Raw genomic sequence first — 16,536 nt, forward strand, 5'->3', positions numbered from 1 at the left:
GGGCCCAACAATGTAGGTTTATTCCTTCAGACTGGGAGTATAAGCAAAATGTTTTGAACTGCCCAACGGATATGTGCAATTTTTTTTCATGACTTTCTTTCATCTTGAGAAGCATTGGATTCTTTGTGGGGAGCAAGATATTAACGCTGATAAGCATAACTGTGTGCAGAAATAGGACTGCATTTTTCACACATCATTTGCTAGCCTTCTTGCAAGGTGGGGCAAAAAGGGTTTGAGTGTTCTCTGCTGCCATAAAAGCAACATTAATTGCAGTCACTGAAACAGAACCATTCAGTGTTTTAGCAACATTAAAATCAGTTTCCAGAGCAATTAAAAATATATTTTCTTCAACACAGGAAGGCAAATAAGTTATTATGCATTAAATGTCCACTTTGATAGGAAGCTTTATACCACACTGGTGGGTAAGACGCCACACTGCAAAAAAAGGAATGACCTGCCAAACGATCTGACACAGACCAGCAGACCAGCACTCCTAAACCGAATGCACTAGACATGGACTACTGCACAGCAATTTCCTTATTTAGTGGTGCAGATCCATGCTTGTACCTGCTGTATCACCCTAATATGTATTGACTCAAGATTCAGTGCTTTGCAGTATTTCATGTTTCAGCTCTGTGTTCTGACACAAATGCTAATTTTTAGGTTGTAAATTGAAAGATTTGGGTCTAAAAATCATTCCTTGATGGAGTTAAATGTGATAGAGTGTATTTTTAAGGAGCATTAGATTTACTGCTGATTTGCATGAACACTGTGAGGATGTTTCCCTGCTGGTCCTAATTATCATGCTATCCTCTGAAAAGGACAAACTACACCCCCAGATATTTACATGTTGTACTACTATCATTAAAGTCTTGTTGTACCCACTGTCTCTTTCAGCCTTTGTAATCTGCTTCAGCTCCAGATGATCGTTTGTTTGCACTCCCTGCCTACGATGTAAAAAAAAAAAAAAAACCCTCCTGTTTTTAAACTGTGAGATTATGATCCGATCAACAGAGAGATACCACCACAGACAAAAAAAGTATCAGCTGTCTGATGAGTTTAACTCACTTTTAATGTAGACAGGTTTTTCTTTTTACTTGACTGCTGATCGTCGCATCAAATGCTGCAGCCGAAATACTGATGACTAAGTAACAAGAAAGAAGTAATCAAGGAAAGTTATCTCAAATGTTCTGCTTTGATGACAAAACAACCAGAAGCTAAAAGCTCCTGCTAAGCACATAAATTTCAAAGCATTTTTTAGATTAGACAAGCCATGCGGTAATGATGCTTTGAGGCGGCAGAGAGATGAAACATATCCAAGCGGCACAGCTTGTAACTGAAAATTTTAGGGGATTGAGACAGCAGCAGATAGAATTTCATTTACTCATTCTCAAAACAGCTAAACACTATTAGCCAGCTCCCTGTGAAAACTCAATAAGCTACCTCAAAGCTGTTTTTTTGTCATCTTCAAGTTGCCTTAATACTGTTATTTTTTTCCCCCTTTAGCCAAACTCATACAGACTTTACTACGCCCACAAGGCCTATCACATTTACTCCCCTGTGATATCTGTCATGAAGGCAGTTTGTAGACCCATTTATAGGTTTATATCATTTTGAAAAATTGCATCAACAGCTTTGAATGGTCCCCTTGAGAGATAGAAGGCAGATGAGTACCTGGCACTGAACCCCCTTTCCCCCCACTGTAATAAATTTGTCTGGTTTGTTAAACACTTCTATATAACAAGACAGGACACAACACACACTGGCTGTTTATTAAAGTTGAATTTAATGTTAAAATCTGTAACATTGTGCTGTCAATTTTTCCTTTCATAGTGACTGATCTTTGCACTGGATTTCACCATCAGACAGAAGCTGCTAAACCACAAAATAGATGTGAATTATTGTTTAGAAGCTGCAGGCACCAAAACTGACATAATGACAGAGAGTAGAATTAAGGTCTGTGCTGTGCAGCGATTATGTCTGCAGAGAGTAATGTTTAGCATTACACATGCATGCATCAAATATAGTTTGACGTGTTTTTTAATCTCTGATTGCCAGCAAGTACATTGTTTCTCCTTTATTTTTTGTGCTAAGGTGGTAGCCCACTTCTCAAAATTGAGTAAGCTAATTTTTTACAAAAGGACACGTATAAATTATTGAAACACTCGGGCTTACGTCGACACAGAAATTCATCACAATAATGAAAAGATTACGCAAGATGAGTAATAAAGTGCAAACAATCTTGTAACTGCAAAATCACATGTTGCAATGTACTGTATGTGGCAAAGCAAACTGCACAAAACATTATTCTTGGATGCAGCACAGTACGGTAATAATCTTTTGTATAAACGAACAGTAATACTGAAAAGTTTTCTGGCTATCTTTTGTAGTGGTTTTGTTTTACATTTAACACACTTCTTTTTAAAAATTGCAATAAGTCACAGCTACATTTCATCATAAGCATATTCTGTCACTTGTAAACACTCATAATGCTACGAAGAAGACCAATATACAATAAAGCTACAAGCAAATATATTAGTACTCACCACTGCAGAGCAATGAGAAATCTTTTGGAGGCCTTTATATAAGAAATGTGATATCAAATTAGAAAGTTATTCATTCTCATATTAACAAATTACTTGACATTTACCAGGAATAATAATTAAGTGTTTAAAGTATAGTATACTGCTTTTACACCAAGAAGAAAGAAAGAGACCCATGCTGGAAGAAACTTTAAAGACACAAACAATTTAGTCACCGCTGAACAGAGAGAGGCACACACCGTGCTGTACATTCAAACAAACACATTATTTACACATAGAAACAGCAAAATGCTTTGATTAATACGTCCAAATATTTAACCAACCTCAATAAAAATGATTGGACAACTTAAAAATGCAAAACACTAAAATGCACAGCATATATGTTTTCACATTCTTTGAAAATACTTTCATGAGTCTATTAACATTCAAATCTCTTTAGGATAATTAAGGACATTTGTGTTGTGTTTGTATGGCTGTACCTTATGGTTGATTTACAAAACAAAAAAGTTTTTTTTTTTTTTTTCTATACTATGTGACAGCTGAATGTCTGTTCACTATGTGTTAATCAACACGGAATATAAATGACAAAATACCAAAACTGTATTTAGCTTTGATCACAAAATCTATTTTTTTTTTTATTTTATTCCAAAGCTCGGTATGTTCAATACGAAACCAAAACTATGATTATGCTTGATTACCAAAACAAGTGACAAATCTAATCTCTTAACAGCAAAATCTATGAATAGACCAAAAATATGAAAGTTTTCACGTCTGAGACTTGATGAATGCTGAGTCAGTGAGGATCTGCCACAGTATGCTTCCACTGTAAACTGTAAATGCAACAAAACAGAGGTTGTCGTACTGCCTGGTGCCATCTCAGCACTTGATGTTCACACAAGCAACAATTTCCATGCAACACAGGGAAACAGCGTTAAAACAGCAGTGGCACCAGTAGCGGAACAACGCTATCCTTACATATTGCACGTCACCATGCAACTTCCTGTGTTGTTTTCCTTTCACTTGACTGAAAAATATAAATAAAACAATGACGCCCTAGCTCCTAGATGGCTAGTTTGCGTTCAGTAAGCTCATTGAGCTGCCTGTTTATTGACATGGTGGAAATGAACTGGATTTCTCCTCTGGCTTATTGTAGGTCACCAGGAAACAGTTGCATAACCAAGAGTTACACACAGAGCCATGTAGTGCTAGAAAGAATTCCATCAGCAGCTGTTCCGCTGGTGACTCTCTGCAGCCACTCGTTCATGGCTTCTCCTGAAGCCATTAACGCCCATCCTTTGTGTCACATGAAGTTCACAGCTGTTATGGGCTGAAATAAAAAACAGGCTTTTAATCTGATCTCCATCAGAACTGAATAATTTTATCATCAACTGAATGAGTTGTAGGACAGATGGCTGTGTTTAAATGCTTCTTACAGTGTTTTTGTATCAAAGGGTGAACTTGAATGAACAAGAGTTAAACTTTTTGCTCTCAGTATTTCTATTTCTAAGCTAACCAAGCACCGTGCGCACTTTTTTGTACTTCTGCGGTGTAATAATGCATGCGTATAAAGCTTTACACATGGAAATGTTTTGTGGTACACACACATCTGGAAATGCTCATGTTCAAGGGAATTCTTCAGGCTGAGCGCTGGGAGCGCTTCCATTTTGCGTTTTCACAGCGGTGTCGCTGCAACCAGCAATCTCTGTGTGCCGAGAAGTGACGTAGCTTCTCTTCCTACCAGGCAGGGAATGCTTCCTTCCGGCGCCACCTACAGCGCTGCCATCACCTTCAGCAGGGTCATAAACTACCACCATGGTGTTATCCATCCGTGTCAGTGTGTACATACTGCTCTGGCGTGTTTGGGTTAGCCGTGTAGAGCGTAGTTCCAGCTCGTCGTAGCTGGACACCGTAATAAAAGGGCACCAACGAAATGCTTGCTTGAAGCCTGCTCGAAACCTGTTGTAGTGAGAGAAAAACACATGACAAAAAAATGAGTTCATTTGTCATTTAATTGGCCTTTATTTCTGTTAAATCTCGCATAATTTTTTCTAATTGAAAAAGTGAACCTGAAACCTTTATATAGACAAACAGTAACTTTGATCTAAATGTGCAGTTAGTGGGTTAGTGTGTGTGGAAATGCAATATTATTTAGGAGGTAAGCAAAAAAAAAAGACTGTTTCTGAGATTTTGGTAGTGCATAGTTTTCTGAAATCTGCAATAAACCAAACTTCAGTTGCTTGACTTACTTCACTTATTTCATAGGATGGCATCCACTTCTACATTTATGAACACACCAGGAGCAGTATGTCAGATTTCTGAATGTGCATTTTCTGAGGTCTAGAAAAGCAAAAATCCATCGCCCGCCTTTCTTTGGCATTAGGATATATTCTGACAACTAGCTACCGTGTAGCTAGCTCTTGTTTATGAGGGACTAAGCTAATGGCTCTTTTCTCTAACAGAGGAAATTTCCTCTCATAAGAAGGAAGTGTTCCCCTCCTTGGCTTGTAAATGAACCACCCTATGAGGTGAGGAAGGCATACAGCAAACTGCTTTCTGTATCACTTGGTTATTGTTGTTCTCATAAGCCAATTTGTGTCTCTGTGTTTTGAATGTTCTATTCTCAGTGACCGTGGTGGCAGGCTGGTCTGCAATGCATGAAGGAAATAGTTTTTCTGCATAGTGAGGTGCAGAACAGCTGGCTCTGTATCATCCACTCATCCATCCATCTGGAGAATGCTATCACTCTCTGAAGACTAAGTCACCAAAACCTTTTATAGAAATGCCTTTTTGGTCTATTTTTCATTTTTGAATTCATCTTTGGCAGAGTGGTGGCACCGTTGAGACAACTGTTTCTGGCACTGGAAAGTATCTCCACTTTTGACTGGGAGAAACTAGTATCAGCATCAGTATATGTGCTGTGCAGATTTAAATACCCTGTCATTTGAGTGGTAGGGGTTGTGGAGACAGCTGCTCCAAAGAGCCTCTGAGAAAACTGCCAAGAAGGTCATTTTTCTCCTTGGTGAAGAGAGTAATGAGGCCACTGAATTTGTACCTGAGAACTATAACTGTCCCAAGCCTGGACTGAGTGGTGGTAACACAAACATCCTCTAGTCCAACCCTCAGGTACCTAATGACCTATCACTTGCCGAAGCTGCTCTTGAGGCCTGTGGCCACGACTCAATGTGGCCACAAGTGGATCATGGTCATCAGTGATGAGAAGATCCGACAAACACATCATCACCCACCAATCTACACTGATGAGTTGCTTGCTCCAAGTTATGTGTCTAGAATGCCAAGGCTCACACTGGGTAAATGCAGGACAAGGTTGTCTGAGAGGCCAGTCAGTGTTGAAGCACCTTAGGACAGTGTCTGCAGTTGGCTTAAGATTCAAGGGCAATTCTGATGAGTTTCAAGACATATATCATGAGTACGCTCTGTATCTTATCGACACAGACACAGGGTCATGTCTTCATTTTCACCTTTGCCTTTAGTGGGAAGTGAAGTGGTGTCTGTCATTATTAGTAAGGATGCTAGATGTGAAGCTGCAATGTAGTTGTCTGTTCTGCATTGTCGACCAGGTGTGGCTAGGATAGCAAATGTTATTTTTGAGGTAGCATTCCCCCAGGCAACTACTGGCAATAGTATTGCAACTGATATATTACTACTGAAATACAGCTACTTGAGTTAGCTAACAGTTAAGCATTAGCTAACTTCTTTATGATAAGTAGCTTATGATACTTCTTGGATAGAGAAGCTTGCATTGCATAGCTAACATTAGATAACACTGTAGGCCTCCCTAGTCATCATACAAATGCACTGAGGGAATGACAATCCCTTAACTGCTTTCATCTCAATATAAACAACAATCATTATGGGCGCCAGTTTAGCTCAGTCGGATGAGCAGGTGACCATATGCCGCGTGCCTTAAAGCGGCCACCCCGAGTTTGAGTCCGACCCGTGGCCTCTTGCTGCATGCCTTCCCCTCTGTCTTTTCCTCTGCTTTCCTGTCAGTCTTCGCTGTGTCTATCCAATAAAGCCAATAAAGTTAAAATGCCAAAAAATATATTGAAAAATCAAATCATTATGTAACACAGGTGTAAAAGCCCTTGAATGAATTCCCTCATGCATCAGGTGCCTTTGCAAAATTAGTTGCACATTTGTTGTCTCGTTAAGTAGCAATGCTAAATTAGCAACACTGTTGTTACCCACCTGCTGTTGAGGCAGCAGTAGATGATGGGGTTGTACATGGTGGAACTCATTGCAAGCCACATGATCGACAGGTATACCTGCTGGATGTACTTCCATTTGCTCAGAAACTTGTTGAGACCTGTTGCAATGAAGTAAACATGGTATGGCAGCCAGCAGAGGGCAAACGTCACCACTACAACAATCATCATCTTAACCACCTGAAACAGAGAGAGTGCAAAATGATGAAAAGCATAGATAAATGACAATCATTTGAAAGAAGAATACGGTGCACATAACTTCAGTCCAAAAGCAGGCAAATTATACTTTTATTACTGTAATACTGTAATAGGAAAGCTGGATAGCATGTTCCAGTTTCACTGATTTGATATCAATTCCACATCTGATCTCAATCTACAGCATGACTATCACACAAATACGTGAAACACCAAATAATTAGTACCAAAAATAACTCTTCTGCCAACTCTGTTATGCGAAAAGAGATGCTAAAATTAACGTCAAATGTCCCTGGATCAGACTGAGGCAATAACAATTCCTTAACTGGCCTTACTTCTGCTTTTTATACATGGAAATGGAGTAATGCTAATAATAATAATAACAATAATAATGTAATTCAGAATTTTTTCAACTGAAACATTTCATAAAATCATTTTGAATTGAATGACATCTGAAGAATATCTGGAGAAATCTGTCATGAAGATCATTACATGGACTCAGGAACACTGTCTGTGAGCACAGTTCACAGATTAGCCATACATGAACATGATTCAGAAATGCTGTCATCTTCTCTGGACCAAAGCTCATTGAAAATGGACTGAGGGAAAATAGAAACTGTTCTGTGGTCAAACAAATCATAATTTTCTTCTTCTTTTTTGGAAAATAGACTCTGCATTCTCCAGACTAAAAACAAGAGACTCGTTATGACCATTCAGTTCAAAAGTCGTAATGGAATTGACGGCTTAATAGGCACCATCAATGCTGAGAGGTATTTATAGGTTTCAGAATAACATGTGCTTTTCTTCTAGGGAAGAAATTGGCAAAAAGACCTTTCAAATCCACATAGTGCATCTATAACAGCACAACTTCATAGAAGAACAGTCCAGGTGCTGAACTGCCTTGCCTGCAGTTCAGTTCTTTCACAAACTGAAAACATTTGGAGCATCACAAAAATTTAAACAAATGAGAAAGAAGACCCAGGACCACTGAGCATCTAGGATTCTGTATCAGTCAAGTGTTTTAGCATGTTTATATTTCCCCCAGCATTCCAGTTTTTCTTTTCTCTTTTATCTATCTCTGTTTTGTTGATGTGTTACTTCCCTTGCCTTCCTTGTTTCTACTTCCTGTTTTATTTTGGTACTTGCGCTCCTTTGTGTGTTTGTCCTGTCTTTTTTCCAGATAACTTCAGATCATTGAGCTATTGTTTTTGTTTTGTTTTTTCATTTTGCCTACAGCTTGGATATGAATGCACTGTTTTATCTTTTGTAAGTTTATTAAATTCCCTTTGTTAACTGCATGCCTTTCCACTTTTGTGACATTCTGCATTTGGAACCATTTAAGAATTGAATCAATATGCCAATTTTAAACACGCTACATTTATTGAAAAATAAAGGTTAATAAAAATCAAGTCGGAAGAAAACCTACTTTTTTGCCTGACTGATGGCAGCTCAGGCAATTCTGAACTGCAGTGGATTGTATCTGGGTGGTTACCAGGAACAAAATCTCCAATACTTTATGTTTCTTCAGAGAGAGGCTAGAGAAGCACCATGAGCAGAAAGCTTTGCAGATACAAAACAGACATGCCTGAGTCCTCCCTGAAATCTAAACAAAGTCTTGGAACCCTTTGTTTTGAGTATATGTTTTAAAAAGAAGTTTATGGCATAATACAAGCTATGCGGTAAACATCACTAGGTGGCTGCTGAACAGGGTTGAAACACTTAGTTGCTGTTTTGTTTAATGACAGTGTCTACATTAAATGAAGGATGATACCCAAAAGATATAATACAACTTAAACAAGTCAGAAGACCAATAAAAGACCAGGAACGCCTTATGTGTGTAAGTATAAATGTTTCCATTTCATGTAAAATGATCTGTAGCGAAAGAATCCTCCAGCGGTGTAATTTATGGGGAAAAGCTGAGGGGAAGGTTTTGACTCCAAAGTTTATTTTAAACTCGATTATTTGTAGGACCTCTCTACATTCATAAAAGGCTGGACATTTTGTTTGTGTGTCACAGAGCCTTGAAAGGATGACAGAAGATAAAAGAGCAAGACATAGTGGCAACCTTTGCTTGTATCCATTTTGATTTCGAAGGTGTTAACTGATGGTAACTACTACCATTTATATCTTATGGTCTATGCTGTTATTTATTTATTATTCATGCGCTTGTCCATCTTTTAGTTGTTTTTGACTTTCTTGCATTGCCTATGGAGCCAGTTTTCAAACCTATTTTCTTCCTTTAAAGATCTTTAAAACATACAGTCTTTTAGAATCATTGTCAATCTCTCTGTGTTTACCAGCATGCCTTCTGCCCCTCATCTCGAACTGGTTTGAATTGGCAGATGGGTGCCCCTTCCTGAGCCTGGTTTTGTCAGATTTCTTCCTGTTAAAAGGAAGTTTTTCCTTGTCACTGTCTCCAACTTCTTGCTCAAAGGAGGTCATGTGATCGTTGAGGTTTTCCCTGTATGATTTTAGGATCTTTACTTTACAATATAAAACACCCTGAGGTGGCTGCATTTGTGATTTGGTTTTATATTAATTATATATATGAAGTAATTCACTTGAACTCGATTGAGCTGAATTGAAATGCTTTCAGTGAACACTACAGCACCAGCTGTTAAAAATCTTGTTGCACTTTTTGATTTCTTGCAAATATACCTTGGAAGGCAAAGCCAAACAGGTACCGTAATTGTCGGGCTATAAGCCGCTACTTTTTGCACACGCTTTGAACCCTGCGGCTTTTAGTCAGGTGCGGCTTTTCTATGGATTGTCCATGATTTTTGTCATATCGTAAGACGATTTGTTTTGTTTGTTATGCTGTTGTATGGCACTACGTTGCCTGGCGGAAGGGCATGTGATCAGACACACAGTATCGGGGTTCAAGAGTGGTATGTTGGTCACATGTCCATCCGCCAGGCAACATAGTGCCGTACAAGTAGCGCGAAAAACAAACTTCAAAGTAGCGCTACGCATTCAGCGGGAGGCGTGGATGACGAGCGGCAATAAACTTGCGAAAAGCAAGTTATGCTCAACTCCACCGGTGGAATCTGACAGCGTGGAAAAGTGTGAAAACATCCATGATCACCAACGGATTTCGAAGGGCTGGACTGCTGCATGATGGAGAGGAGGACACCGCCACGGCCCTTCTGAGGGTGTTCAACTCTGACACTGACAACGAGGATTTGTTTGGTTTGGAAAGTGACAACGAAGGAAAGAAGCGGAGAGTGGATGACAAAGCCATCCTGAGCCTGTTCGTTTCCGACACTGGAGAAGAGGACTTTGGTGGTTTTAGTGCGCAGGAAGAAGAGAAAGATGGTGGTGAATGACTGACGTTTCTTCTTGTTAAAGCCCTGTCGCTGCACCTGAGCCTAAAAGGTAGTCTGAATCTATTTTTCTGGTGTGCTGTAGGTTATTGTTATACACTACATTTGTTACTCATTTATGAAGCACAGTACATGTTTCGTACTTTTAATTACAGCTACTTGTACATATACCTAAAAAGTTATGCAAATATGTACCCATAACTTGTTTTTCAAAATATTAATAAAAGTGATGTGTCTCCAAACAGCCATCTCTTTCCTGACAATTCGCTTTGTGCATATTCTCTTACATATGATAAGTCAACATTGAAACACCTGCGGCTTTTAGTCAGGTGCGGCTAATGTATGTACAAAACAGGATATTCCCCTGATTTTAGCTTGTGCGGCTAATATTCAGGTGCGCTTTGTAGTCCGGGAAATACGGTACTTCCTCTTCAGGCTAAACATGTTCATAACTTAACAGAACAACAGACACATTTGCTAAATTCTCTTAGGGTTTTGTTTAAATGGTCCATATTTGGACGGCCAGAAAACGTAATCACACAAACTTAAATATTTACTTTAAGAAGTATGCTTTAAATATAATAATGAACTATTATGTTAACAAACATAATATTAAAGGGGGAACAGAATATAAAGCATTTCTTTGAAGATTAGGTATCTGTACCATTGGGCATCAAACAAAAGTACAAAAAAGCACCTTTTTGGTAAATGAGTATAGGACAGAGTTTGTTTTTCAAGCTTTTACAGTAAAATGTAGTCCACAGTGGTCAACATTTTGTGTGCAGTAAAAATAACCCACAGTCCCTTCCTTATGCAACAATGGTCCATAAACAATATTAAAAAGGATATTCTGTGACGCACAAGAGACTGAAACAAATAATGGCTAGAGTGCAAAAGGTTTATTTCTACATACTCTACCTTGGGTGTTTTGGAGGTTATTGAAAGGAAAGAGAATATATGGGGACAAAGGGCTTATTCTGTCTAGCAGTGTACTCAAATGAGCTTTGAATTCAAAGTGACATCAGACAATATTAGAATGAAAAATTGAGGACAAACAGGGGCTCATACCTAAAATCATATGCTTTGTAACAGTCATGTTAAAATTCAGTGAAACCCAGCGAAAACAATAAGTAAGATGTAACAACAATTATTTAAAACCGAGCTCACAGTATTGGCAGTAATTTAGCACCAGGCTACTTATAAAGGCAACAACTGCAAGAGTAAAGAGAAAGTATTCAGTCTAAGCAAGCGCTTTGGCAAGAGTGGGAAGGAAAAACTCCCTTTTAACAGAAAGGAACTGCTGGCAGAACCAGGATCAGGGAGGAGCATTTGGGGTGAGGGGAGGAAGACAAGACACATTTTCCTAAAGAAAAAAGGATTTCAGTCTAATACCAGTATTAAAAAAAAAAAGTCATCTAAAACACACACACACACACAACATAAACAACAAACAAACAAACACACTTAGGATTATGAGAAATTAGAGGCAGTAGTTCCATATTATTGTGTACTACGTGCTTGGTTTGATCCCAGGAGGAGACACAAATCCATCTGCATTGGAGGCCTACACTACGAAGCAGCATTTCATCTTATCCAGGTGACTATGGGATTAATCCTGGGGCTTCTGTAACATGAAGGTGGCTTACCTCGCCATGTACATGGATATGTAATTTATGCTTGGAACAGGTTAAGTTCCAGATTAAAGATATTTTTTAACCTTACAAAAAAAAGAAAGAAAGAAAAAAATACAGTTTTGGTATTCTACTGTACAAGCAGTGACATTCATGTATTTGTACTTGTGGACTGTGTATCGCAGGTAGACTAAGCCTTTGAATTCTGTCTTTGTATTTATTCTTTACTCGCTCTCAGATCATTAAATAGTAGTATAAGTAACCTTAAATTTTTGTCCCCCCAGCCTCTGCTTTTTGCTGTCCTGGCTCAACACTGAGGCGTGACCAAGCCATCTGAGAGACATGATCTCACCAGCATGTCTTGGAAATGCCTGAATGAGTCATTCTATATAGATGCCTAAACCACCTGAAATGACTACTTTTGATCCGGAAGAGCGGCTGCTCTTTTCTGCTCCTTAGTGACTGAGCCTCACCTTATCTCTCAGGGTGAGAACAGACACTCTTGAGAGGAATCTCATTTCCGCCACTTGTATCTGTGATTTCATTCTTTAAATCACTATCCACAGCTTATGGCTGCACATCAGCCAGTAAATTGACAGCTTTGCTTTCATGCTCTGCTCTTCGGTCACCGTGACAAACAAGTTGCTCACCGACGAACTGAGGTGCTTGTTGTCAATCACCTGCTCAACACTTTCCGCACTTGTGATCAAGGCTCCTAAATACTTGAAGTCCTCTGGACATCCAATCTAAAGCGCATATATATATATATATATATATATATATATAAGCCTCTTAGCAACTAACAGCTTATTGCAGTAACCCCATGCAAAACATAATTGAGAAATGTGTGTGAATTCAGTTCAATTTAAAGAAAATTGTTTTTATGGGTACGATAATTTTCCTTTAACAGCAGGGTAGCAGGCAGGCAGATGACAAAACACAAGAAAAATCTAAGGAAAATCATAATATGATTTAATCAGTATCTAAAATTTGGACTCAACATATTTTCTCTGGTTTATCTTGAGAAAAGACACTAAATACTTCTGAGACAGCTACAAAAGACTGTCTGACGCCTGCAGTTACTATCCTGTAGGGCCCTTTTGTCTGAAGAGGCCAGTGCAACACTCAAGTCATCAAATCCTCATGGTCAGGACCTTGATTGGTTATTTGATGCTGGCTTCAAAAGCCCCCTCACTGTGCTAATGAAGAAAATCAGCGTTTGATAATGGGAAGACTGCATTTTAACCCATATCTTGATCTTTTACTAACGCGATTCAGTAGTGTTTTCTTCTAAAACTAACCAAAACTGCCAATTATTGCTAACAGGAGCTAGCCTCCGCTGGACAAAAATACTTTTCTTTTTAATCATAGTTAAGACTTTTTGTCCAGTGATTTTCCCAACTTAACCTAACCTAACCTCAGTAAAATGCTATTCTAGATTATTTCCAAACACACTAAGAGTACAGAGTAGTACTCCTCTATATTGAAATGAACCAACTGAGGTGGTTTCAACATTTACCTCGGATGCCTCCTAGGCAATGTGCTTTAGTCTAACTGAAGGAGGCCCTGGGGCAGACATGAGTGGACATGGAGTGGTTATATCTGTTGGTTGGTTTGGGAATATCTCAGATTTCCCAGGAACACCAGAGTAGGTTGTTGCAAGGCAGACGCAGATGAGCAGCAGAAGACGAATATCTGGATGGATGTAAAAGGAACCCAGTGTGTTCAAATATGACACTAAAGCCTTCTGACCAAACGTGTTTGTCTAAGAGTAGAATCTCAAGTGTTTGTATTCAGTATTACATCTTAAAAACATTGTGTTAGTCAAGTCTAAATTGGCGTACAGTAGCATGCCTGTGAAACCTTTAAGCTATTTTATATCAAGACATGTAAAAGGGAGGACTAAAGGAAAGTGGTCCTTTCTCACTGAATATTACATTACATGCTGTATTGCAGGGGTGTACTTGGTCCCCTGTTGGTGTGAAGCTTGTAGAGGAAGAAAAGCACAAAAATATGTTGCTTGCAATGTGGAAATCAGCCTGAGGAGCACAGAGTGGGAATCAAATGCAGCACAGAGTCCAGCATCAACATTAAATTCATATATATTTATATCACATATATAGGTTATATACATAATTTAACTGCAAAAACAAAATTAAGCCAAAGTGAACATACTAACTGAACCTTTCTTTAAAAATCTCCATTACCACAATATTTCACATCTAAATAAAATGAAAAGTGGGAAATGTGCAAACAAAAATGGGACATTTTGATTTAATGCTCAGTTCCTTTTGAAAAAAACCAAAAAGTAATAAAGCTAGTGAGATATGAATAATTTAGAGTTAGACCGTAAACTACCAAAACAGTCATGGGGTTTGCCCTAACACTGGACTTCATTAAGCTAGTAAATAACCACACATTACTGAGCATGAAACTAAAATGAGTTATGCTTCGTGTGGAACAGATATTGCCAAATAGTGAGTTTGAATAAAACACAATATTGATTAACTGATTAAGCAACAGAGAAACTCATTCAATAAAATGAAAAAATGAACGAGAAAATAATGATTACTAATGACCTAGAATGAAGTTTAGATATTAGCAGCTGTGAGAACTATTAGTATATAAACAGTAAAGCTTTAAAGCAATAATATTCATAGAATAATGTAATAATATATTTAATTACAATAATAATAATAAACGATATTTTGAGAGCAGACAAACTGTAGATAAAAGAAAGGGAGACTCAAGGTACCACAGGGTCTAAGTAGAAATCTACCCATGATTTGTGCCTGCAGTGAGGGCTTCAGCTGGAGTCCTTGTCAAGGTGTGAGGCCGATATTTAATTGCTGTTTTGATCAGTCACTGACGAGAAGAAAGAGTGTGACACACCTTAAGGTCAGCATGCACTCAAAAAATAAATAAAAAAAACAAAGCAGCAAACTTGGTATTAATATGGTATTATTAATGACCTTTAATAAAGCTTTTGTAGCATAACCCTCCACACTGACTGATGCTTGTATGACTGTCTCTCTCGGGCCATGGATGAACCCAGATGGGACTAAAACATTTCATTATTGCTGATGTTAGTGTTACACTTGCACACGATACAGGTTAACACTGCTGACCTGAATATCTACAAATAACTCATCTTGTAATGTAATCCACACCGATCTTTACCTTCTCACATATCATTCTCAAGCCTCTACCAAGAAAGAAAAACTGAGCACTAACTACCTTAAAGGACTGCACAGCAGTCTTGCGACAGGTCACTAGTGTTTCATGTGTCAGACTGACATTTTCAATGCACAGCCCCAGGCATGAGCTTAAAATAGAGTACCCATGGTGCTGTGATTGCAGAAGAATGGATTAACTCAAAACAATGCAGCAGTGTGAATCCACTTTTCATCACAACGATGAGAAATGATGTACACAATCAAGATTTCTTTTATTGCTTTGTCTCATCTCGCAGACCTGTTGCACAGGAAATCTATTATTAGGATGAAAAATTACAAAACTGAGCTTAAATGTGTCTTTTTATGATTGGTTCAAACAAACAAGACACTGTCAAATCATTTCTGTATGTATTAGGTATTTTTATTGCAGTTTGTTTGTCTGGTCCAGACTAAAATATACACTTGTATTTGACTTATGTGAGGTCCCCCTCAGGTTTTCCATGGACCATAATTAATATTTGTTACACATTTCTTTCACTGAGTTTAAACATTAAGTTTCTAGATGATAGCATTAACATGTAGCTAAATTTTTAATATGTCAAAGCTTTACAGAGCTAATATTAGTAGATATACCTCGTCTTTAGTACTAAATAGCAGATCTTGCTGACCTAACAAACAAATTAGATTGTAAACATGGAAAAAAAATCATACCTACAAACAACTTTCATATTAGCTTTGTCATTTATCATGTTAATTAGCTTGCTGATTAGCGCTCAGGCAGAAGACCCACTGAAGGCAGTTTGGCATTAGAAAGATGTGAGCAAATCATGTCATGAGATGTTCCAGAAATGCGGTGAAAAAGAAAGACGTGATTCGGCAGGTCAAAGTATTAAGATTCATTCAAGCGAAGGTATAATTTGGCTGATGATGAGGACATTGTTTTGCTAGATAATTTTAAGTAAGTGAGTAATTTATCAGGTAGTTGGTATTCTCCTTTTACCTCTGCTTTAAAGATGATATATTGAGTTTAGTATTTTTATTGCGTAGCGAGTTACACATTCAAGCAAAAGGTCACTGGTTCAGTTCCAGCCAGAGACACAACTCCCCTTTATGGGTGTGTAGAAACTCTGCCAAAGCAAACCTGCAGAGCTACCCCGCTGTGGTGACCCCCTGTAAATAATGGAGCAGCATGAAAGTAGCTTCCAAATCTTTGGCCCGTTTTCATCATGTTTGCAAAGGAGCAGTCTTGTAAAAGCTGAGGAGTCGACAGCAATGAGCAAGATGCAGCAGCTGCGTTGTTGTCTGTACGGTGCTATAACACCCTGCTGTTTGTGAAATTATGATGAAAAAGGAATCTATGTTCATGGATGTGAACCGTTACCGGGTTTTTATGTCAATGAATATAAATTTATAAGTATTTATAAGTATAAATATGTAAGTAA

The 16,536-nt window shown here is 38.3% G+C and overlaps 1 protein-coding gene across 1 annotated transcript in view; it reads right to left on the reverse strand.

Annotated features, from left to right (window-relative positions):
- Positions 1 to 1,753: 1,753 nt before the first annotated feature.
- tacr3a (tachykinin receptor 3a) overlaps positions 1,754 to 16,536 on the reverse strand; it is a 28,417-nt gene continuing 13,634 nt past the window's right edge. Inside the window, exons 4-5 of the mRNA XM_084931419.1 lie at positions 6,753 to 6,949; positions 1,754 to 4,499 (exon numbers count right to left, since the gene is read on the reverse strand). Coding sequence (XP_084787545.1) covers positions 4,166 to 4,499; positions 6,753 to 6,949 — 531 coding nt within the window. The 3' untranslated portion in view covers positions 1,754 to 4,165. The remainder of the gene's footprint in view (positions 4,500 to 6,752; positions 6,950 to 16,536) is intronic.

The sequence above is a fragment of the Perissodus microlepis genome, chromosome 6 (genome assembly GCF_051167445.1).
Source record: "Perissodus microlepis isolate ML-2025 ecotype Zambia chromosome 6, ASM5116744v1, whole genome shotgun sequence".
Lineage (NCBI taxonomy): Eukaryota > Metazoa > Chordata > Actinopteri > Cichliformes > Cichlidae > Perissodus > Perissodus microlepis.